Source organism: Staurois parvus, unplaced genomic scaffold (assembly GCF_062004578.1).
Source record: "Staurois parvus isolate SC_StPar_1 unplaced genomic scaffold, SC_StPar_1.0 ptg000353l, whole genome shotgun sequence".
Lineage (NCBI taxonomy): Eukaryota > Metazoa > Chordata > Amphibia > Anura > Ranidae > Staurois > Staurois parvus.
This window is the reverse complement of record NW_028318149.1, coordinates 905,984-932,300: the sequence shown is the minus strand read 5'-3', so window position 1 is coordinate 932,300 and position 26,317 is coordinate 905,984. Positions and strand designations below refer to the sequence as shown.

General features: G+C 40.8%; 1 protein-coding gene across 1 annotated transcript in view; it reads right to left on the bottom strand.

Moving 5' to 3' along the window:
- Positions 1–26,317, bottom strand: part of LOC149456630 (ATP-dependent 6-phosphofructokinase, liver type) — a 140,591-nt gene that overhangs the window by 39,533 nt on the left and 74,741 nt on the right. Inside the window, exons 9-15 of the mRNA XM_089684705.1 lie at positions 25,106–25,198; positions 23,569–23,694; positions 17,763–17,827; positions 14,484–14,547; positions 6,259–6,405; positions 5,922–5,992; positions 4,341–4,428 (exon numbers count right to left, since the gene is read on the bottom strand). Coding sequence (XP_089540831.1) covers positions 4,341–4,428; positions 5,922–5,992; positions 6,259–6,405; positions 14,484–14,547; positions 17,763–17,827; positions 23,569–23,694; positions 25,106–25,198 — 654 coding nt within the window. The remainder of the gene's footprint in view (positions 1–4,340; positions 4,429–5,921; positions 5,993–6,258; positions 6,406–14,483; positions 14,548–17,762; positions 17,828–23,568; positions 23,695–25,105; positions 25,199–26,317) is intronic.

Here is a 26,317-nt window from a genome sequence, read left to right as displayed (position 1 = left end):
TTCATTGTGAGGAGGGCTTCTGGGCAGGTTTGGAGGACATGGGCTTGTAACAAAAAGAAGTACTAAGTCTTGGTTTGGAGACTGATGCCTGGGAAGAACAAAATGGACCTTTTCCATAAGCAGCAATAGTAGCTGAGTGGAAGGGCTTAAGACTTTTTCTGATGGGATAGGGGCATCTTTACCCAGATAAAATTTATCAAGGGATTCCCCAAAGGGGCATTCAGTAGAAAATGCACATCTTAAAGAAGGTTCAGCAGGCCAAGCTTTTAACCAGAAAATCCTGAGCATGTGCACAGATATAAGAGACATTCTAGAGGTTTGGCAAATTACATTCTCTAAAGCATCTACACAAAACAAAAAGGTTGGCTGCATCAGCTGCCATTGTTTTAGGAGAACGGGGTCATTAAAGGCAGACTCGTGTTGTCCATTTATCTGCTTTGTCCAGCAAATAGACATTACTGACTGCAAGGCTGGACTTGCAAGTGCAAATAAGGTCCCTAAGAGAGCTTCAAACACTTAACAGAGAGGGAACATGCACAAAAGTATATACAAGGTGCTTACTAAGGACTGAAATGATGGCATCTACTACTATCAGGATTGCCCATTTCTTCTTAAGCCTTTTGCTGAAATGTATCCAACAGAAAAGGAATTAAAGAGAAGTACATTTCTTTTCAGGGTTAGGCTAGTCCTCATAAAACTAACATTCCATTTATACAAGGATAGCAAAAGTCTTTTTTGATTTTGTTAGCCCTAGCGCCTGTAGGGACTCATTTGGCTGTGGAGACTTAGGTACTAGGCAAAGACTAGTTTGCAGCAATCACTGTTATCTACAGTTGAGAGTAACTGCCAAGATCCCTTAGTGTGTGTCTCATAAAAACACAGGGGTTTATTCCTGTGCAGCTTACACTATAACATCTGTGTCCCCTCTTGCTTTCTTTCATTTAATCCTCAAACAAGTTAGGAGGCTCCATCTCTGAATCACGCACAGAGTCGGGGGGATGGGGGAGGGAGGAGGCATTGTACCATTTTCAGCCTCTGGAAACGAAAGGTTCTGAGAGTGCTGAAACTTTTCTTGAAGAATTCATAGTGGTACAAAAATATGCTTTTGTCAGATAGGTTGCTTTATGTGCACCTGGGAGGGAGATAAAGTCAGAGGGGTGGGGGGCAGTGTCAGAAAAGGACACAGCTTCGTGGCAAGGGAACAGACTTGTCCCTGAGCAGTATTTTGCACTTCCTGTGTGCTATTGGTAGAGCACATTATTCAGCCCCCTTGTCCCAGCTCCTTCATGCCTGTGATCAGACAGTGCGAAAACAAGGGGTTCCTCATGGAATGGATGCATAAAGAACAGGATTTTGTATGTCTAGAATAAAGATGTTACATAAAGAAATACAATAATAATAATAATTAGAGTGGACTACACCCACCCAGAGCTACAAGCAAAAAAAATGGAGAAGAAGAGAAAGAGGGAAAAAAACCCCAAAACAACCAAATAACCAAGCTGAGTCAACCCTACACTTCTACCAAGTATAGGGTTGATTCATCTTGGTTATTTGCTTGTTTTTTTTCTCTCTCTCAGATTCTCCATTTTTTTTATTACAGCTCAGGGTGGGTATAGTATACGGATGCTGAAGGCCCCCCTCACCATTTGGTGAGGAAATGGTGTCAATTGTTTGTATGTTCTATTTATAGGTTGGATGGCCAATATGGCTACCACGTACCTGACGTAATGACGTCACGTAACTCGCATGTCATTACACTAATGACATCAGCAGCGCCATATTAACCATACCAACTTCAGCACATGCTCAGTATGGATATAACAACACCATCTTGAGGATGAATATCAGGATCCACCGCCTAAAATAACATTTTGACGGGATTAATAAGAAAAAACGGCCAATATTAAACCACTAATATATAAGAACTGTAGTTTATTCCATTATTAAATTATTACATTGCAGCTGTAATGAATCAAAATTCTTCTCTCTCCTCAAGGCTGCACAACATAAAATCCAACAGCAACCTCTGGAGGATGAGAACTGTACAAACATCATAAATAGCAATTCACATTTCGTTGCAAAAACAGGTCAAAGTTTAAACAGCCATCGTTTTCAAATCTGCTCAGTATAAATTCACGCCATTTACATCATGTCAAATGGCATTTTACCGAGACAGAATAAACTTACTTATAGAAGTTCATTAAAAGCCACAAAATAAGCCAACATTTATCCCATTTTATTGCAGCTATGACAAACCATTTCCTGTCTCAGACATTGACCTTGGTACCAAGCGTACAAGACAGACTTAATTTCAACATCAATAGATCTATCCCTCTCCTCAGGATATAGGTTATCCATGAACATTGGTATTTCTGAGTTATTAGGTGTATATACTGGCTTAATTGGTTGTGTCGTTAATTACAACAATATGGATCACATATATTGTGATGCAAAAGGTGTTCCCCTTTCCCTAAGGGTATATTTAGAAAAAGACAGTTTTGAACTAACATTTATAAATTCCCCAATAAAGGTTATATGTTAACAGTCAACTCATAATACCATACTAATAATTGGAGTCTAGAGAAAGGCAGGCTGCGTCCTGCCAAAATGTAAATCACAACAAACATTTTGTTGAATATTCCTTCTGCTGTTAAATTCCGTGGAGCACACCTGCTTTTTAGCTGTGATTTGAATGGTAATCTACATAGTTCTAATATTACGAAATACCCTTTGTAAGGATGTCTTATTAACTGGCATCCATTTTGTATAATGCCTCCATTTTAGATGTCTGAACAAGTTAGTTTCACTTGTTAATTCTTTCGTTTCATAGCTTTGGTTTCAATTCTGTAGAAACGGAACTACCTTATATTGTGGTCTTCAGCCATTTGTGGTTACTATCTTCTTTGATAAGAGTGCAATATTTCATTGCAGGCAGCACAGTGGCTAAATGGTTAGCACTTCGCCTGGCAGTACAAGGGTCGTTGGTTCAAATCCCAGCCACGGCACCACCTGCCTGGAGTGTGCATGTTCTCCCTGTGGCTGCGTGGGTTTCCTCCGGGTACTCCGGTTTCCTCCCACACTCAAAAAAACATGCTTGTAGGTTAATTGGATCCTGTATAAATTGGCCCTAGTATACAAATGTAAGTTAGGGACCTTAGATTGTATACCCCTTGAGGGTTAGGGACTGATGTAAACGTACAACATATATGTAAAGATCTGTGTAAATTGACAGCGCTATATAAAGTACCTGAAAAATAAAAATAAAATTGCTTGTATGCATTAAACCTTTAGAGATTTAGCTTGTACACTTCGGTGTCTGGAGCTTTATTTCTCCTGAGCTCAGAAGGCTTAAATATTTGAGGAAATTTTGGGCTACAGGCAGGAGCTGATCCTATCACCCTACGTATTTACTGGCCTAGATACCTAGAGGTCAGAATACAAACTTTTCCTGTCAATAACACTTGTAAGTTTCTACTGATGTAATTACATTCATGTATCTGTACAGCTCCCTGTTGTGGACACCACAAACTTCTGTTGAATTCACCACTTTGATGTGGTAGGATTCCTTAGTCCATGGAGAGGAAGAGCAGAATGAACACACCCACCTCCCCTGTCACTGACACTTCTAGCTTTCTATTATTATTATTAGAATGTAAGGAGAAAGAAATATTTAAAAAAAAAAAAAAACCTCCAAAAATGCTGATTAAAGTGGTTCTAAAGGCTCATGGTTTTTTACCTTCATGCATTCTATGCATGAAGGTAAAAAACCTTCTGTGTGTAGGAGACCCCCCTAATACTCACCTGAGCCTGATCCAGCGATGTCCACGAGAGCCTTGGTTATCTGAGGACTCTCACTCCTGACTGGCTGAGGCAGCAATGAGAGCCATTGGCTCCTGATGCTGGCAATCGCAGCCAGTGAACCAATCAGGAGAGGGGCCAGGCCGTGGCTGTGTGTGTGAGTGGACACACAAAGCCTCGGCTTGGAAGCACGCCTGCTCGGGTGCCACCATAGCAAGCTGCCTGCTGACAACTTTTCAGGTTCTATGGGAAATGCTAAAATTCAGCAATTTTGTTAGAAAAAAAACCCACCATCTTTTGATGCATATAAATAAAAGACATCTAGAGCAATTAAGTCATCTATTATTTGGTTAGAAAGGGCAAAACCTCTGCTTCTTTCTGCCATTCTGCATGTTTAAATTATAGCTTCGCTTTCCAGAGCTGTTCCAAGACTAACAAATGGTAGCTGGCCAAGTCCTTTTCACAGTTCGGGGCTTCGTTTTCAGTATAATATACATATAATTACCCTTAGATCTGAATACATTTTGAAAGGTTGAACTTACCTCAAACCCTCCGATAACCAAAAGAGCATGGATGTTATATTTTCTAATGTTTTCTACAATCTGGGGTAGACAAGTTTTTGGAATTGTTCTTAAAAAGTAAAAGACAATTTTTATTAATATATTCTTTCAATTATGAAGTATACAGTACAGAGTCGCAAAATAAAGGTATCATACTATATTATAGAAAATTACATGTACGTTTAATAGCTGCTTTGTGACTACTGAATAATTAACCTTTTTCATATTAAGTGGAAATGTATTCATATAAAACTTGGAAACCACATTTTATCTTGATTTCTGTGGATCTTTTCATATGGACTATAATCAATCATGTTGGATTGAGGACTATAAACCATGTTTTCTATGAACTATACTATAGGCTATGCTGTGGTTTGTCTATGGACAATCGTGTATGATTACTCAAGTTAAAGTATCTTAATACCCTACTACTAATGTGGGTGACATGCCTAGGCTGCCTAGCCTGATCTGAACTACACAGAAATATTATGAAAACAACGTCTAATTTTAAGATGGAATGTTTCTCATGACTTCTCTTTGTCCATACACTTTACAGCTAAGTATTTTTTGTAACTTTTCATCAAAAAGGCATATAGATCTCTCAAACTTATTTTTGGTTTTAATTTAGTGAAGAAAGTCACATATACTGTAGCTCAGTGGCACTGGTGTGTAAGAGGAGCCAGAGCCCTTGCATGTATAATGAAACACATGGTACACAACAAATATATTCCAGTTAAACTCTGGATTGCCATACAGTAGTCATGAATTCAAACTTCACAGATTCAAGCATGGGTTGCAAAAGCTCAACTCTGGAGGGATTCATTACTAAAGCTTCTGAGTATTGAAACAACACAAGAAAAATTAAGAACGTTAGAAAATCCATAACTGCCAAGTGATTTTTCTACCTCAGCAGAAATAGGGACAGCATACTTCTTTACCCCACACGTGCTATATTCTGAAATTAATTGAATTGAGGAGATAATGTTGGACGAGTTCTGACAAGTATAGAATCTTCAGCAGCACAGATTAAATTCTCGGAAGTGGAACTTCACCCAAAAGGGGAAGTTCCGCTTTTTCCTCTCCCCCCCTCCTCTCCCACATAAGGAAGACATTTTTTTTTAGGGGGGGCAGGTACCACTTCAGGTCAGATCGCTGTGGCAGGTCCATCAAAAGTCTTCCTCAGTTGTTCAGTGGTCAAGCTAACTGCGGGCTCTCTTGAAATAAAGCCAGATACAGCATGATATGTTAAGTGAGGGCAATATTGTGATATCTTCTTCATTAATAAAGATGCTAAGAAGAGTGGTAGGCAACTCTCCAAAGCATTGAGAAATCATCAGGACATGTTCTTCACTGATATACCTCGTCAAGCCTAACTGGAACTTCTGCCAAAGGCTGTTGAGCAGAACACATCCTTTTTTTAACTTACACAAATTAAGCAATTCCTGTTTATTTATACTAAACTATAGAGAACCTTGAGTGAAGCTACATTACATCAACTAAAATAATGCAAATCAAAAATTACAATATACTGTGTCAAATTATATTTTTGGCAAGCAGGCTCACCTTTTTGTCCCTAGCATTGAACCACCGCGTCCTAACCATCCAGCAACATCATGCCAGCCAACTTCCTGAATCTTTAATAAAATGAAAAAAAAAAAAAAGACAGTGGTGATTGTAATAACATACAGTAAATATCAGCATTAAAGTGGCTGCAAATCCTTACATATACCCACTGAAGTGACAGGTTATACAGAGAGGCACCCTGCCCATACATGGATCGAAATTCATCGGCTCCCTGCTGAACCAGCAAAATTGCGATTCACGTATAGCCAGCGCCAGCTTTAGCCTCACCTAAATAAAAATAAAACAGATTAAAGAAAAAAAAAAGTGTAGGAATTACCTGTCCTTTGGAAAGTCCTTCAAATCCATCATACACGATGAAGACTTTGTGACCTTGAGAAATTCCAATTCGTACTGCAGATCGAACAGCTGCATTCATTCCTGCAGCTGGTGCACCAACATTTAAGATTGCCATACTAAAGTTACTCTATGAAGGAAGAATATAAACAGCAGAAATTAATCTTACATTAAAAAAAATACCCAGCTTGTATTACACCCCATTTGTATAGCTTCCAGAACGTTTTACTTTTAATGCCAAAATAAAAATTAGGTGATCATCACAAAGTATGCAGCTAGGGAAAATGTGCTCATAGGTAAGAACATAAATATTTTGAAATGCCAGCTGGCAGATCCATTTTCAGGCATATGGATTACCTGGGACCTAGGATAAGTCACCAATGTTTGTGTGTGTAAGGGTCTGGTGAAAAAAAGCATGATTTATGCCAAGTCATTTAGTACAGCAAGAGACTAAAACATATTGTTTTTATTACCCATAAGGACATTTTATTTGCAAATCCAGGTCTGATGTCTAAACATGTTACATCTGCACTGTGAAATACAGTACAGCACGACTGTAGGTGTATTCCCACAGAACAATATTAAACACTCAAACCACAGCTATATGGCTCTTCATAATTGCCGCACAGGAGGCAATACAGTATATAATAGGGAAAAATGGCCCTAACTGTTGCAGTCACCTTAACCAGTTCAAGACTGCCCTTTAGCAGATTTACTGCCACAGAGTGGCCGTTTTGTGCAAAGTCACGTATATAAACGTAATTCTGCACTGCCTGGCATAGGGGGCACGTGCACATTAATTCTGCTGTGATTTGTCACAGCAGAAGCTGATCAACAGGTGCTGGCAAATGGAAGAGCACCGGCATCTGTTGATTGGTGGGGAGAGTAACAGGACACAGCTCTGCCTATGTCTCTTGAGCGGCGATCTGCTAGATGTTCTTTCCCTGCAAAGCATTACTGTGTACACAAAACACTGGCTAGACACACAGTTAACCCTTTGATTGCCCTAGATGTTTAACCCTTTCCCAGCCAGTGTCATTAATACAGTGACAGTGTATATGTTTAGCACTGATCACTGTATTAGTGTCATTGGTTCCTACAAAGTGTCAGTTAGTATCAGATTGGCCACTGCAATATTGCAGTTCCACTGTAAGCGCTGATCGCCATCATTACTAGTATAAAAACAAATTATATATATATATATATATATATATATATATATATATATATATATATATATATATATATATATATATACACACACACACACACACATACACACACACATACACACACCATAGTTTGTAAGCGCTATAACTTTTGTGCAAACCAATAATATACGCTTACTTGGATTTTTTTAACCAAAAATTACATACATATTGGCCTAAATTAATAAAGAAATTTGTTTTAATTTTTTTATTGGATATGTTTTATAGCAGAAAATAATTTTTATTTCTTGGCTGTCTTTTTTTGTTTATAGCGCAAAAAATTAAAAACTCAGTGGTGATCAAATATCACCAAATGAAAGCTCTATTTGTGCAAAAAAAACAAAAAACAAATTTTATTTGGGTAGAGCATTGCATGACTGTGCAACTGTTAGCTAAAGTAACACAGTGCCGTAGCACAAAAAACAGCCTGGTCATGAAAAGGGGGAAACCTTATGTGGGGGGGGGGCAAGTGGTTAATATCAAGCTGTTATTCCAAAACAGATGATTGAAAAAAAAAAAAAATAAAAGCTCAACAAGTTATATCTTAAATTTTCAGTACAATATAAAAAGTCAAGGTCAATTCTGGTTTACGGTCAGTGTTAGTGGGGGATTCTTGCATGACCTTTCTGCTTTTCTCTTTGGTCTTCACTCCTACCTCCTTTCTGGGCTCTCTCTTAATTGTTAAAGTGCAGCTCCAGGAAAACAAAACAAAAAAAGATTTTCAGAAGTTAGATTTTCATTACCTCTATTGATTGGTATCTAAAATCCAGAGGGCTGTTGGGGATGGTAAAATTCTCAGTTGTATTCTGTGAAAGATACACTATGAGCTTTGCTCTTACAGGATGTTCCTTCTATCATTGCACAAGGGTACATTGTGATGTTCATCCGCCCCTCTTCTTCACTAGTCCAATTGCAAAATGGACAAGGTTCAGAGCAAGTGACCCCCTATCATCACTGTACAAATCAAGAATTCACAGCAGCAGTGCCTAGAAAGCTCACAATGTACCTGGCACAGAATACAATAGATACCAATCACTACCAGTACCAACGCTGGCCCAATCTAACCACTAATTTGTTTTCCCCTTTAAATTTTCTTCCTCTCTTCCACTCTGCTCTCCTCCTCTGCTGCCATTTTTGGTAAGCTCAATTTCACTGATTTTACATTCTTTTCTGTGTCTGCTCTATTTTTTTTGCTCCAATGTACTCTCCTCTGTTCACTTTAATTCTTTTGATAAAGGTCCCTTAGCACCCAGCTCTATCCATCTACACTATATTGCCAAAAGTAGTGGGACCTCTGCCTTTACACGCACATTAACTTTAAAGGCATCTCAGTCAGTCTGTAGGGTTTAATATTGAGTTGGCCAACCCTTTGCAGCTATAACACATTCAACTCTTCTGGGAAGGCTGTCCATAAGGTTTAGGAGTGTATCTATGGGAATCTTTGACCATTCTTCCAGAAGTGCATTTGTGAGGTCAGGCACTGATGTTGGACGAGAAGGCCTGGCTCACAGTCTCCGATCTTATTCATCCCAAAGGTGCTCTATCGGGTTGAGGTCAGGACTCTGTGCAGGCCAGTCAAGTTCCTCCACCCCAAACTCGCTCATCCATGTCTTTATGGAACCTTGCTTTGTGCACTGGTGCGCAGTCATGTTGGAACAGGAAGGGGCCATCCCCACACTGTTCCCACAAAGGAACTAAGGGGCCAAGTCCAAACCCTGAAAAACAACCCCACACCATAATCCCCCCTCCATCAAACTTTACACTTGGCTTAATGCAGTCAGGCAAGTACTGTTCTCCTGGCAACCTCCAAACGCAGACATGTCCATCGGATTATCAGACAGAGAAGCGTGATTCATCACTCCAGAGAACACATCTCCATTGCTCTAGAATACAGAGGTGGCGTGCTTTACACAACTGCATCCAATGCTTTGCATTGCACTTCGGAAGGCCACATGAAGTTTGGAGGTCTTTAGCCATTGACTCTGCAGAGTTGGCGACTTATGCAGACAGTTGGTGACTTCTGCGCACTGTGCACTTCAGAATGCACTGACCCTGCTCTGTCATTTTATGTGGCCTACAACTTCGTGGATGAATTGCTGTTGTTCCCAGTTGCTTACACTTTGTTGTAATACCACTAACAGTTGACCATGGAATATTTAGTAGCAAGGACATTTCAGGGATGGAGTTATTGCACAGGTGTCAACCTATCACAGTACCATGCTTGAATTCATTGAGCTCCTGAGAGCGACCCATTCTTTCACAAATGTTTGTAGAAGCAGTCTGCATGCCTAGGTGCTTGATTTTATACACCTGTGGCCATGGAGGTGATTAGAACACCTGAATCCAATGATTTGGAGGGGTGTCCCAATACTTTTGCCAATATAGTGTACAGTGAGGCAAAAAAGTATTTAGTCAGCCACCAATTGTGCAAGTTCTCCCACTTAAAAAGATGAGAGAGGCCTGTAATTGGCATCATAGGCAGACCTCAACTATGAGAGACAAAATGAGAAAAAAAAATCCAGACAATCACATTGGCTGATTTGGAAAGAATTTATTTGCAAAATTATGGTGGAAAATAAGTATTTGGTCAATATCAAAAGTTTATCTCAATACTTTGTTATATATCCTTTGTTGGCAATGACAGAGGTCAAACGTTTCCTGTAAGTCTTCACAAGGTTTGCACACACTGTTGCTGGTATATTGGCCCATTCCTCCATGCAGATCTCCTCTAGAGCAGTGATGTTTTGGGGCTGTCGCTGGGCAACACGGACTTTCAACTCCCTCCAAAGGTTTTCTATGCGGTTGAGATCTGGAGAGTGGCTAGGCCACTCCAGGACCTTGAAATGCTTCTTACGAAGCCACTCCTTTGTTGCCCGGGCGGTATGTTTGGGATCATTGTCATGTTGGAAGACCCAGCCACGTTTCATCTTCAATGCCCTTGCTGATGGAAGGAGGTTTGCACTCAAAATCTCACGATACATGGCCCCATTCATTCTGTCCTGTACATGGATCAGTCGTCCTGGTCCCTTTGCGGAGAAACAGCCCCAAAGCATGATGTTGCCACCCCCATGCTTCACAGTAGGTATGGTGTTCTTTGGATGCAACTCAGCATTCTCTCTCCTCCAAACACGACGAGTTGTGTTTCTACCAAACAGTTCTATTTTGGTTTCATCTGACCATATGACATTCTCCCAATCCTCTTCTCGATCATCGAAATGCTCTCTAGCAAACTTCAGACGGGCCCGGACATGTACTGGCTTAAGCGGGGGGACATGTCTGGCACTGCAGGATCCGAGCCCCTGGCGGCATAGTGTTACTGATGGTAGCCTTTGTTACGTTGGTCCCAGCTCTCTGCAGGTCATTCACTAGGTCCCCCCGTGTGGTCCTGGGATTTTTGCTCACCGTTCTTGTGATCATTTTGACCCCACGGGGTGAGATCTTGCGTGGAGCCCCAGATTGAGGGAGATTATCAGTGGTCTTGTATGTCTTCCATTTTCTAATTATTACTCCCACAGTTGATTTGTTCACACCAAGCTGCTTGCCTATTGCAGATTCAGTCTTCCAAGCCTGGTACAGGTCTACAATTTTGTTTCTGGTGTCCTTCGACAGCTCTTTGGTCTTCGCCATAGTGGAGTCGGAGTGTGACTGTTTGAGGTTGTGGACAGGTGTCTTTTATACTGATACAAGTTCAAACAGTTGCCATTGATACAGGTAATGAGTGCAGGACAGAGGAGCCTCTTAAAGAAGGTACAGGTCTGTGAGAGCCAGAAATCTTGTTTGTAGAAAGCTTGTTTGTAGGTGACCAAATACTTATTTTCCACCATAATTTGCAAATAAATTCTTTCCAAATCAGCCAATGTGATTGTCTGGATTTTTTTCTCATTTTGTCTCTCATAGCTGAGGTCTACCTATGATGCCAATTACAGGCCTCTCTCATCTTTTTAAGTGGGAGAACTTGCACAATTGGTGGCTGACTAAATACTTTTTTGCTCCACTGTATATCACAGAAGTGAGTACACCCCTCACATTTTTGTAAATATTTTATTATATCTTTTCATGTGACAACACTGAAGAAATGACACTTTGCTACAATGTAAAGTAGTGAGTGTACAGCTTGTATAACTGTAAATTTGCTGTCCCCTCAAAATAACTCAACACACAGCCATTAATGTCTAAACCGCTGGAAATAAAAGTGAGTACACACCTAAGTCAAAATGTCCAAATTGGGCCCAATTAGCCATGTTCCCTCCCCGATGTTATGTGACTCGTTAGTGTTACAAGGTCTCAGGTGTGAATGGGGAGCAGGTTAAATGTTAAATTTGGTGTTATCGCTCTCAATCTCTCATACTGGTTACTGGAAGTTCAACATGGCACCTCATGGCGAAGAACTCTCTGAGGATCTGAAAAAAAGAAAGGTAGCTCTACATAAGGATGGCCTAAGCTATAAGCAGATTGCCAAGACCCTGAAACTGAGCTGCAGAACAGTGGCCAAGACCATACAGCGGTTTAACAGGACAGGTTCCACTCAGAACAGGCCTTGCCATGATCGACCAAAGAAGTTGAGTGCACGTGCTCAGCGTCATATCCAGAAGTTCTCTTTGGGAAATAGACGAATGAGTGCTGCTAGCATTGCTGCCAAGATTGAAAATAATGGCGACCACACAAAATATTGACACTTTGGGCCCAATTTGGACATTTTCACTTAGGGGGGTTTACATGTTATGTGCAATTAAACCATGGCAACATCTAATGTTTGTGTAGTATTATGTTCAGCAGACTGTATTCTTCTATTGTTGTGACTTAGATGACGTTAAGAGCACATTTTATGCCCAATTCATGCAAAACTCCACGTAATTCCAAGGGGTTCACATACTTTTTCTTGCAACTGTATACTGTATGTAACAGCAGAGAACATGGATATACGATGAATCGGATCTGTGGACCAATACGACCGTAATTCATTCTTTTTTGTAATGCCCATGTTGAGGGTTAGGCCCAAAAAGTTTTAAACTCAGAAACTATGATAGGTTTCCATGCGAATTGTCTGGCAAGAGTTGAATTTGGGTGGCCGGCGATGAGTATAAATTGCTTTGGCCCACAATCAATTGGTACAAATCTTCCATGAAAAACAGCGAAGGGGCTAAGCGCTAGTGCTGGCAGCAAACAGGGCTGACCCTGCTAACACTATGTTTTTAGGGACACTATACAAAGGAGGCACTAGTATAGATCTGTTCATGATCATTATATTGATCCGTACAAACACTATACTAGTAATGGGGGTGATCAGCGATCTATAGCACAAGTGTGATAGTGTGTGGGCAATCTAACGTTAGCTAACCCTGGCTGGGTGGGGTGCTTACTTACATTATCTGATGTCGACAGTGGTAGGAATGCAATGAAAAATTTTATATACTGACACTGTACTAATGGCACTGGCTGGGTGATGGGGCAATCAAAGCGTTAATGGGGCGATCAAAGGGTTAAATGTTCTAATCTAACGTGTGTGTGTGTGTAAATGTAGTGCTGTGTTCTCTCTTCTCTCCCTGGACCAACCGGCGTGGGGGGGGGCAGGTATGTTCACACCCCAAAACAGGAAGTGATGCAAGACTACATCGCTTTGCCAAGAGCTGCTGCTCGCACGCAAAATGTAAGCGGGTAAGCGGCTGGCAAATAGAAATAAAATATTTCTATTTTTTAAATGGTATTTTTTATTTCATTTTTTTAACACTTTTTTTTTTTTTAAATACTTTTATCAGACTAGTACAATGTTACCATAGTAACATAGAACTACTGTTGGAGGGGTGGTCAGGGATTTTTTTATTTTTTTTTTTACACTTTGCCTTGCAGGAGAAACAAACTAACATCAACGAGTTAGGATTTTGACAGCTCATGATAGTTATCTGTGATTGGCTGGAGCTGGTCACAAGATACAGGGTGCTGTGATTGGCCGGAGCTGGTCACAAGATACAGGGTGCTGTGATTGGCCGCATACAAAAAAACAAACAGAAGGCGCACTGGCCTAGTGCATTACCTAAGAAAATTGGTTTATTGTATAAGAAGTGATATACTCACAAAAGGATAAAAATCAAAGCCACATCATACGAAATACAGCATGGTTCAATCTCCCTATATGGTGTCTAAAAGGGGCTCTGAGGAAGAAGCGTAGCCTCGAAACGCGTCAGATTTAGAGATCTATAATCCCCTTTTAGACACCATCCAGCGAGATTGGACCATGCTGTATTTCATATAATGTACCTTTGATTTTTATCCTTTTGTGAGTATATCACTTTTTATACAATAAACCAATTTTCTTAGGTAATGCACTAGGCCAGTGCGCCCTCTGTTTCTTTGTATGCAGTTCATTTGGATTTCCCTGGTCTGTTGAGGGCAGCATCCTATAGGCATCCTATGGTTGGTTACAGTCATTGTGAGTCCATCATCCAGTGCAGGAGTTGAAGCATTTGCTAATTTTTCTTCTGCTGTGATTGGCCCCGTGTATCATGTGACAGCTGTGGGCCAATCACAGCTCATTAGGAAGAGAAGCAGAGCTGTTATGAATGAGACTGATTCATAACAGCTTTGCTTACATTGTGATCATGTGATCGCATAGCGATCACATGATCACTGGGTCCCGTTCACAGGGATCTTCATTCTACTGTGTCCGCCGGACACAGCAGCCGCTGTGGGGGAGTGCTGCGCGCCTGCTCGGGTGTGCAGCACCCCCTTGTGTTAGTACAGTCAGTGCGACATGCAGGTACGTTGCTTTGCCTGCAGCTGCCACCCAGCCACAGTACATTGCGGCCGGACGGTCGGGAAGTGGTTGAATCACTGAAGCTATAAAAGAAAAAAAAAAAAAACAACAAAAAAACAGTCAAAGTAGAGATGAACAGAGATTGTGAGAAGAGGGGGGAAAAATACGATAGTGATACACAGCAGTGATTCTAGGTTATAGTTTTTGGCAACGCCTAAACCAGACACCTTTCAACTGTGGTTAGGTTACCTTCTCTTCAGACTGTTTTCGGTGTGAAAGAAGCTTGTATATGTTCCAGTTATTTTCAAAGCTCCTGCAAGATAAAATTATTAAGTGTACATTAAGGAGCTCATAATTTTCTTTAAATCAAATAGCGTAGTTTTTTTGGAAGGAACATAGCCATGGAAATTTTAACATCTTACATTTTAACAGACATTTTTACACGTGTTAAAATGCATGCTTTAGGCCTGTAGAGTAGTTAAAACACGCAAACATTATATTTTTTTCTAAAAGTAAACAACCTGCAGTTACATTTTTCATGCCACACAATGGTGTCCGTTTGTGAACCAGAGGTAATAGATCGCTGCTCAGTTCTCCGGCATTCTCGGAGAACAAAGTTCTCCTGTGAATGCAGTTTATGAAGCAGTTCTCCGAACGAAGGGAGAACGGTCTCCAAACGCTGGATAACGGTCTACAAACTCTGAAAAACGGCTCATTTTACTATAATCTCTCCAGATTATAGTAAAAGACCAGTTTACTAAGCAGAGGTAAATTATCTCTGCTTAGTTTTCGGTCCCTCTGATTCTCCAGCTCTGGGCTGGAGAATCTGGACGGAGAACACAGATCTCCAGAGAAGGGCTGACAGGATCTCCTGAGTGTTATAAACTGTGAATGACCAGAGAATAGCTGAGATCCGTTGAATCGCAGCTATTCTCTGTGTCATAAAAGGACACCATTATTAGTGAGTTTATCACACATATTTTGTGTACAGAAAAAAAAAAAAAACAACATTTTAATGCATTCAAACTTTATATTAACCTTTTTTTTGTAAAATATAAGAGATGTGATTTTGTCAGAACTGATATTGGTAGCCCCTATTCATGGCTGAGTCTGCAGTTGCTGGAGAGAGGCTTGGTGTGCACAACATGTAGAAATGGGAGGCTAGGGACAGCGGCTCGAAAGGGAGGCAGAGAAAGCTGAGAAGCAAAAGCTTGGTGTCAGAGAAAATGAGGCTCCATACATGGGGATGCTGGGACAGTAGTAAATGATCTAGGTCTAATGGAGGTTGCTGCAGTTGCCTTTATCGATGCAAGGGTTGGTATAACCACCCTTGATATTACTGGATGCAACTCTTTTCCTTAAAGCTCAACATTAAGGGAAACTAAAAGTCTTCTCTTGCAGCAGAGCTGCCCCCAAACTGCAGGGTATAATTCTAATTTAGTGTAGGGAGCAGCAAGAACACTTTTACTTACCTGTTCCTCAACTGTCCTCTGCTTAAGCAGTGGGCTGTCCCTCGGCGTCACCAAGTCCATAGCAGAGCTATGGCTCCTACATAAATCTTGATGATAAAAGATGATCTTAAACCGCTGGAGTGCAGGGGAGAAGATGCTCAAGGGCAGTCTCCACGGAGAAGCCCAAAGAAGCAAAGGATCGGGTAAATAAAATTGCTTTACCCAGTTCCCAAGACATAAACAAGAAGTAAAACCCTGCAGTGTGGGCACAGCGCCATTACAAGGGAGGACTTTTAGTTCCCCAGGGATCAGCTTTAATACTGCTGTTGGGACTGGTGACTGCCTGCCTTAAAGAAATATTAGCATTGTGAGCTTAGGAATTATTATGATCTGTTGCTGTCCAACCAATTTGTTCTTGGAGACTGTATTCCTGCTCAGGGGCAGACTGACAACTCATGGGGCCCCCGGGCAATAGGGGATCATGGGGCCCCTGTGTCCTTGCCCAAACTCAAAAAAGCCTATGAAAAAGGTACCAGGGGCATCTCATTGGGCCCCCTACTGACCCCGGGCCCTAAGGCAGTGCCTGAGTTTCCAAATGGTCAGTCCACCCCTGGACCTGCTGGACAATGAAGTGTCTTTAGGAAGGTTTTTAGTAGAAGGTTTTTGGCCAAAGTTAGGTCACAATCCTAAACCTACTGGGATCTCCAAGCCCTGGCCTGACATTGTTCAATGGGTTAGAAAACTAGCTCAGATTGTGATTATTCCCCACCAAGTCAGTGTCAGCAGTATCTGCCAATGCTGCTCATCACTACCCCCTAATTATCTGGAACTGAAATGTCCTGTTTATGGATTTGCCAGCTAAAAAGGCTGTATGGGGTTGGTTAGATCCTGCAAAGACAATTAACTCTCATAGCATTATTGGAAGCCAAAAATGGGGCATTTTGGAAAGGATAAAATGTACGGATCAATAGTATTAGTAGTAAGTTTAATATCTGCAGATAAATGAATAGTAGTCATCACTGGCAATTAATGCCAGAAAATAATCAGACAACTCTCATAATTTTCTCCCCCTCCCAATTATATTTCTGCACTTAAGGGGAGCAGTAAGTTAAGACAACACAAACCACCCACTCCCTTTCCCACCATGTCTATCCTACCATATCCTTCCTACACATCCCGGATGCTTAAAGTGTTACTAAACCTACAACAGTAAAATCAATCTGCATATGCAGTAATGCATGCTTGTTGTATTCATTGTGGAACGTAAAGCAGAGTTTCAGCTGTTTTTGTGTTTATTAAAAGTCAGCAGCTACAAAAACTGTAGCTGCTGATTTTTAATAAATACACACTTACCTGTCCCAGGGTCCACCGTCCCTTCTCTCCTCTACGGCGGCATCTCAGCTGTGGGCACCAAGCTGTGACAGCTTGCGGCTTCACAATCTGGTGCCCACTGCGCATGTGCGAGTCGCACTGCGCCTCCTGATTGGTCCGGCAGCCTTCTGGTACCTGTGAAAGTTCCCAGGAGACTGCGGGCGATAGGAGGGGGCTGAACTTCCGGCTCACTTCACTGAGGCAAACTGAGCCGGAAGTGGGAGCGGGTACCTGTCAAAACCACTTTTGGGTAGAACTTCACTTTAAGGGGTTAATCCTCTGCATTGTGTAAAAAGGTTGTTTGATCATGTCTTCTTTGATCTTCCCCCTCTTCCATCTCCTTACAGAACACAGCCTAGGGGACACTCTGCACATGCTCAGTTTGTTTAATTTTGATGGAGAGTGTTTTCTTTTACTTGGGAGGGTGTCTGTGATCAGCACAGGGCCAGTGATCAGACTGCTATATATTGCTGATGAGAAAAGGTATTTAGCAGTTTATATTTACTAAAATAATTGCATTTCCATGTTGTGTACTGTGGGAGACCAGATATAGTGAATGCAGGGTCCTGGGTATAGTAACACTTTAACCTTTTGAAATTACATAATAAATACTATTAAACTGTTTTAAGATATCAGTTACACTAACTCAATATACTTTTTGTATTTGAATAAAATGTACTTAGATTTTCAAAGGCTAGTGGCTTACCTTCCCCTTAACTGAATTGCTTCCTCAAATTTCTTCTCCTCCATAGCTTTTTGTACATCCTTTGTCTTGAATGAATTAAAAAAACTATTAAAAACTAAAACACAGCTCACTGTAAAAACATTTTTCACCTTTTCAAATTCAGTGTATATTTAGTGGATGTACAATTGCAAGCAAAAGTAGCGTTTAATGCTGCTGCCTTGTGGTATAACAAAGTCCAGGCTTTTATTTCTACAGTATATTTGTATATATCTGTGGAATTGTACACCGCTTTTGGATATAAAATCTGTGAACACAATGGGTACAATGTACATATATAGTTAGGTCCTTATATATTTGGACAAAGGCGCAATTTTAGTTTTTTCAGGTATTTACCAAAACATATTCAAGCTATAGTTATATATTGGATATGGGATGAAAGTGCACACTCTCAGGTTTAATTTTAGGGTATGTACATGCAAATTGGAGGAAGGGTTTAGGAATTACAGCTCTTTTCAAGGGACCAAAATAATTGGACAATTTAATCAAAAGCTGTTCCATGGCCAGGTGTGGGCTACTCCGTTATTTCTTCATCAATTAATCAGGAAAAAATTCTGGAGTTGATTCTAAGTGTGGTATTTGCATTTGGAATCTATTGCTGTGAACCTACATCATGCGTTCAAAGGAGCTGTAGATGCAAGTGAAACAGACCATTGTAAGGCTTCAAAAATTAAACAAATCCATCAGAGATAGCAGCAACATTAGGAGTGGCCAAATCAACAGTTTGGTAGATTCTGAGGAAAGAAGAACGCACTGGTGAGCTCAGCAACATAAAAAGGCATGTCCACAGAAGACAACAGTGGTGGATGATCGTAGGATACTCTCTATGGTAAAGAAACACCAATTCACAACATCCAGACAAGTGAAGGAAACTCTCCAGGAGGTGGGCGTATCATTGTCAAAGTCTTCTATCACGAGAAGACTTCACGAGAACAAATACAGACGGTTCACCACAAGGTGCAAACCATTCATAAGCCTGAAGAATAAAAAAGCCAAATTAGACTTTGCCAAAAAACATCTAAAAAAACCAGATAAGTTCTGGAAAAGCATTCTTTGGATGGATGAAACGAAGATTAATCTGTACCAAAATGACGGGAAGAAAAAAGTGTGGAGAAGGCTTGGAACAGCTCATGATCCAAAGCACACGTTATCTGTAAAACATGGTGGAGGCAGTGTGATGGCATGGGCATGCATGGCTTCCAGTGGCACTGGGTCATTGGTGTTTATTGATGATGTGACAGAAGCAGCCGGATGAATTCTGCGGTATTTAGAGATATACTGTCAGCCCAGATTCAGCCAAATGCAGCAAAGTTGATTGGACGGCGCTTCACAGTACAGATGGCCAATGAGCCAAAACACACTGTAAAAGCAGCCCAGGAGCTTTAGAAGGAAAAGAATTGGAATATTCTGCAATGGCTGAGTCAATCACCTGATCTCAACCCACTTGAGCATGCATTTCACTTGCTGAAGGCAAAACTAAAGGCACAAAGACCCACAAACAAAGAACTAAAGAGAGCTGCAGTTAGAACCTGGCAGGGCATCAGAAAGGAGGAAACCCAGTCTTTGGTAACGTCCATGGGTTCCAGACTTCAGGCAGTCATTGCCAGTAAAGGATTCTCAACAAAATATTACAAATATTACAAATGAACATTTTAATTATTATTATATTCATTTGTCCAATTACTGTTGGTCCCTTGAAAAAGGGCAGATGGCTACTCTTAAGAGCCAATTCCTAAACCCTTCCTCCAATGTGGATGTACACACCCTCAAATTAAACCTGAGAACGTGCACTTTCAGCTCATATCCGTTATATAACTATAGCTTGAATATGTCTTGGTAAATACCTGAAAAAAAAGTAAAATTGTGCCTGTGTCCAAATATATATGGACCTACAGTTGCAAGAAAAAGTATGTGAACCCCTTGGGATTACGTGGAGTTTTGCATGAATTGGGCATAAAATGTGCTCTGAACGTCATCTAAGTCACAACAATAGAAGAACACACTCTGCTGAACATAATACTACACAAACATTAGATGTTGCCATGGTTTAATTGCACATAACATGTAAACATTCACAGTGCAGGGAGGAAAACGTATGTGAGGCCCTAGCTTAATGACTTCTCCCAGAGCTAATTGGAGCCAGGAGTCAGCCAACCTTGACTCCAATCAGTGTGATGATATTGGATGTGTTGCTGACAGCTGTCCTGCCCTTAAAAAACACACACACCTGGTTTGGGTTTACTGGTTTCAAGAAGCACTGTCTGATGTGAACCATGCTTCGCAGAAAAGAGCTCTCAGAAGACCTACGATCAAGAATTGTTGACTTGCATGAAGCTGGAAAGGGTTACAAAAGTATCTCCAAAAGCCTTGATGTTCATGTGTCCATGGTAAGACAGACTGTCTACAAATGGAGAAAGTTTAGTACTGTTGCTACTCTCCCTAGGCGTGGTCGTCCTGTAAAAATGACTGCAAGAGCACAGCGCAGAATGCTGCATGAGGTAAAGAAGAATTCCAGAGTGTCAGCTAAAGACCTACAGAAATCTCTGGCACATGCTAACATTTTTGTTGACACATCTACAATAAGGAAAACATTAAACAAGAATGGAGTACATGGGAGGACACCACAGAGGAAGCCATTGCTGTCCAAAAAGAATATTGCAGCACATTTGAAGTTTGCAAAAGAGCACCTGGATGTTCCACAGCACTACTGGCAAAATATATTGTGGACAGATGAAACCAAGATTGAGTTGTTTGGGAAGAACACACAACACTATGTGTGGAGAAAAAAAGGCACAGCACACCAACATCAAAACCTCATCCCCACTGTAAAACATGGCGGAGGGAGCATCATGGTTTGGGGCTGCTTTGCTGCCTCAGGGCCTGGACGGATTGTTGTCATTGATGGGAAAATGAATTCCAGAGTTTATCAAGACATTTTGCAGGAAAACGTACCACCATCTGTCCGCCAACTGAAGCTCCGCAGAGGATGGGTGATGCAACTGGACAATGACCCAAAGCATACAAGTAATTCAACAAAACAATGGCGGCAACAGCACAGAATACGCCTTCTGGAGTGGCCCAGTCAGAGTCCTGACCTCAACCCGATTGAAATGCTGTGGCATGACCTTAAGAGAGCGATTCACACCAGACATCCCAAGAATATTGCCACACTGAAACAGTTTTGTGAAGAGGAGTGGTCTAAAATTACTCCAGATCGTTGTGCAGGTCTGATCTGCAACTACAGGAAACGTTTGGTTGAGGTTATTGCTGCCAAAGGAGAGTCAACCAGTTATTAAGTCCAAAGGTTCACATACTTTTTCCTCCCTGCACTGTGAATGTTTACATGTTATGTGCAAATAAACCATGGCAACATCTAATGTTTGTGTAGTATTATGTTCAGCAGACTGTGTTCTTCTATTGTTGTGACTTAGACGCTCAGAGCACATTTTATGCCCAATTCATGCAAAACTCCACGTAATCCCAAGGGGTTCACATACTTTTTCTTGCAACTGTAACTGTACGTCTATACAGGATGGAAGATGTTGTGGTATATGGCGGGGGTCAGGTGTGCGGTGCGCTACCTCGTTGTCATGGCATTGAGCTGGGCACTATAGAAACTGGACAAGAATGTATTTATGGTATTTGAATCAGAGAGAGTGCGCTCTTTTAATGGCAGAGGTGAGTACTCTGTTTTGTGCATCTGTAAAGATACACCTCAGGGCTACATAAGAGAAGGGGATTTGTCATTGAAAATAAAGCTTTGTTAGTTAAAAAGAAAACTGCCTCCTAACTCCAAAGCAAATTTGTCAAGCCCGGTTCTATCCTGTCAACTAGGCCTGTGAACGCTTCTTAGTATTTACTTTATAGATATTTTTTGGCAAAGTCTAATCTGGTTTTTCTATTCTTCAGGCTAATGAATGGTTTGCACCTTGTGGTGAACCCTCTGTATTTGCTCTTGTGAAGTATTCTCTTGATTGTAGGCTTTGATAATGATATACCTACCTCCTGGAGAGTGTCCTTCACTTGTCTGGATGTTGTGAATGGGTTTTTCTTTACCACAGAGAGGATCCTGCGATCATCCACCACTGTTTACTTCCGCCGACGTCCATGCCTTTTTATGTTGCTGAGCTCACCAGTGCGTTCTTCATTCCTCAGAATGTACCAAACTGTTGATTTGGCCACTCCTAATGTTGCTGCTATCTCTGATGGATTTGTTTCATTTTTGAAGCCTTACAATGGTCTGTTTCACTTGCATCTACAGCTCCTTTGAACGCATGATGTAGGTTCACAGCAATAGATTCCAAATGCAAACACCACACTTAGAATCAACTCCAGATCTTTTACCTGCTTAATTGATGAAGAAATAACGAAGGAGTAGCCCACACCTGGCCATGAAACAGCTTTTGATTCAATTGTCCTATTACTTTTAGACCCTTGAAAAAGAGGGGATGGCTATTCTTAAGAGCTGTAATTCCTAAAATCTTCCTCCAGTTTGGATGTTCATACCCTCAAATTAAACCAGATAGTGTGCACTTTCAGCCTATATCCATTATATAACTATAGCTTGAATATGTTTTGGTAAATACCTGAAAAAAACTAAAATTGTGCCTGTGTCCAAATTTATATGGACCTAACTATAGGTACCCCTATATACCACAGCCTCCCATCCTGTATAGATATATGAACCCCTATATACCACAGCCCCCCATCCAGTACAGACTTATGACAACCTATATACCACAGCACTCCATTCTGCATAGACATATTCTATCCCCCATCCTGCACAGACTTATGAGCCCCTGTTTAGCACATCTCCCCCATTCTGTATAGACTTATGACTCCCTATATACCTCAACCTCCCATCCTATACAGATGTATGACCCCCATATTCCACAGGCCCCCCCCCTTCATCCTATACCTATGGATATAAGTTCCAGTGCACGACCACAATTGACTGTTACAGTTTATTCAGTGGTGTATTTTGGTTTTGTGCTGCCCTAGGCAAGACTAAAATCGGGCACCCCCCCGTATCTAAATTTGTCCCACCCTTTCCTGTTTTACACCCACCCCTTCCTTTTTAGGCTCCACTTCTTCCTATTTGAGTCCCACCCACTGACAATGGTGGGGCACTATTCCTCCAAACCACAATGCCAGTTGACGATGGTAACTAGGTTGCAGCGAGCAAGCTGTTTCAAGGATTTTAGGATCCTGAAAAAGGAAGGAAATTCCCCACTGGCACAGTGGTTGTATTGTCCAGCCTATGGATGTGGGATCCGCCACAAGAGGAGTGATCCATTATGCTAGAAGGAATTCTTAAAAAGGTGCCACGACCCCCACAGGGCTGACAATCTCAGGGAGTACATGCGCCCCACACCATGACCCAGGAGGGAAGGGACAGGGCATCTATTTACCTATCCAGCTGGAACATGCAGGTAAGACTCCCTTGACAGATCCTCCTGTGCACTGAAGTGGGGCGAGGCTGTAGGCCAGCGGGTAACACAGACTGTAGGCACCTGGCTATGTGTGTCCCCATGAGACGTTTAACTCTCTGGCCTGCCCATAGTGAGGACTGCCCATAGGAGGGGCTGAATTTTTTTTTAAATTTTTTTCTGCCTAGTGTCCTACTCCTATATTCTTCATGAATAAGAAGATAAGAAAGGCTGTGTCCATCAATGAATGAATATCATCCATTTTACATGAAAAAAAAATACAATGCAACTTCAATATTATATTATGGTTACAAAGTTAGAGAAAAGATGAAAATGCATACCACTTGAACACATTCCATCAATGGCAGTCTCACAGACTGGTTACCAGATAGGCTTACAACACAGGCTGGAGTTTCAGGTGTTGCTTCCATCAATGCAATAACGGCTTCCATACCCATTTTACTGCTCTGCAAACAACAAAAATATATAAACAAAGAATCTTGAAAATAAAAAGGTCATTTATTTTTCCGTAAATGAGAACACTTTAAACATTAACTTTAATTACAAATCCGCTGTTTTTTTTTGTGTTCTGCCTTTAGGGATGTGCTCCCTGGGCAGCACTGTGGCTTAAAATTATGAACATTTTGGGATTGATTTACTAAAACTGGAGAGTGCAAAATCTGTTACAGCTCTGCATAGAAACCGATCAACTTCCACGGTTTTTTGCAAAGCTTAATTGACCAAGCTAACATTAGAAGCGGATTGGCTACCATGCAGAGCTGCACCATATTTTGCACTCTCCGGTTTTAGTAAATCGACCCTTTAGTCTTTAAAAGCAATTTTACATTATAAACTGATGGGAAAAATGTTAAAAACTGTATAAAATTATAATTTGTATGCTTATCTATTGCACAGTGCATGACATTAATAATGACACTAATAATGTTTTACATATTCACATTCTTTGATGAAAAAGTAGCCCTCCCATGTACTCCCTACAATTGTAATATTAATGTGAAACCCATGTAACCATGGTTATAAAAAATGAGAAAAATGTTGCGAATAAACAGAGCAGTTATTTTGTCTGTTCTCTACTGCAGTAGTATTTATTAATTTGGAACCACTGATTAATATTAAGATAGAAATTGTCTATCTATAAAACTTCCAACACACTACTAAAAAGGCATCTAAAAATGTATATTTAAAAGTGTAATATTGCTGTAAAAAATTACAAGCTGCAGAACCCCTAGGAGCTGTTTGCTGCTTGTAAGAAGACAAGGCCTGCAAGGCTTCCACAGTTGGGCTTATGACCATAGTATCACTGCAAATGAAAGATTCCCACAAGGCGAACTTGCAATACATTGTTGAAGCAGGAAGGGTTAACACAGTCTGTGATTTGTTACATGAAGTAGCAGTGGGGAGAAGACATTTCTTCAAGTGAACAACCAAATGAAGTCTGAATCATAAGCCAGAAACCTGTTCTTAGAGAGAAGCCATCACCTAAAAACACTACCAAAAACGAAGGAATGCAGAGGGCGGGAGGAGTTATAGGCTGTTCTAACAACTTTGTTTTCCAGTGTTCTCACCTGAAGGTGGTGACATATAACAAACAGTCAAGATTCAAGGGAGTCTGTATCCAGTACATTACAAAATAATTTACAAAAATAAACATTTATTTTTACAAACATCCTTAGATAGCAGATTGTAAAGAGCTTTGGAAGGGAAGGTATGCACTCACTATAGTGCAGAGTTTTAAACATTTTCCAGGGTGAAATATAAGCCTGACTTAACATTCTCATGTTGGTAACTAAAACAGTGGTACAGGGCAAGAGTAAGCATGGTCCTGAAATTGTTTACATGTAAAAAAAAAAAAGTTACCAGGACACGATCAAAGGCTGATGGAGTTCCTCCTCGTTGTACATGTCCAAGAACTGTGATTCTGGTATCAAATCCCAGGCGCTGTACAACCAGCTGTGTAGAAAAAAAAAATATTCAAATTAAATCAAGTACATCCCAACCAAAACACTTTTTTGTATTTTTGGGTCCATTCATTCCTTGACATATTGCATTTTTGCATTAGGGCAGTAAATTCAAATGAATGGGCTGCCAATACACCAAAAGACAAAAAAAAAAAAAATTAAAAAGGAGAAATCCGACATGCCTCAATAGCAACACAGTGCATCACAACAAACAGTGTGTTACCGTATGTTGTAGTATGCATGTGGGGTACAAGTGAACATGAACAGTGCAACACACTGACACCTGTAATGTGCATTAAAGCATACTACTGCAACAGAACAGTGTGGATGGACACTCGCTATTATAAAATGACTGAAGCCCATTGATTCAGAACGGCGTTTGTCAGGCATTATTACACAGGATTGGACATGTCAGAACAGGAGGCATCAACAAATGGAACCTTAGACTCTGACTCATGGTTCCTGTTAATTAATATGCAAAATGTCAGGAATTCCTCTATGAAACAACACACAGAGTCAGAATTATCTGAGGGATTTCAATACATTAAAGAAGAATTTAAGGCAAAATGGTTTCTTTCAATCTGGATAGAATAAGGGAGGGTTATAACCCCTGTCTTTTTTTGCCATGTATGCCCCATTGGGGAGATGTCCTTTTACTTCCTGTCCCTTAGGAAAAACAGAAAGAGATGAAATCCCTCCAAAATGAGTGAATCACCAGGTTCACAGAAACTAGTGTCCTCATTGGAAGATATCCCCTCTATTCCTGTTTTGGGGACAATCCAAAATGTGGGATTTTCATTTACTTTCACTTTTGGTGATAACTGTACACAGGACAAATAGAGTGAATCTCCCCAATATGGACACCGACAGCAATAAAACATGAAAGGTGTCCCTCTCCACTCTGTCCAAAACTTATAAAAAAGTTTTTAGTTTAGTTATACTTTAACAAAAATATGTTGGTCAGCAGAATGGCATGGTGGTTAGCATTCCTTTCAGCACTGATCTCTATGGAACTGGGATATGTCTCACACGTTTGTGTGAGTTTTCTGTGGTTGTTCAAATTTTCTCCCATGACCAGAAAACACACGGACAGGACAGTCAGTTTTCATCC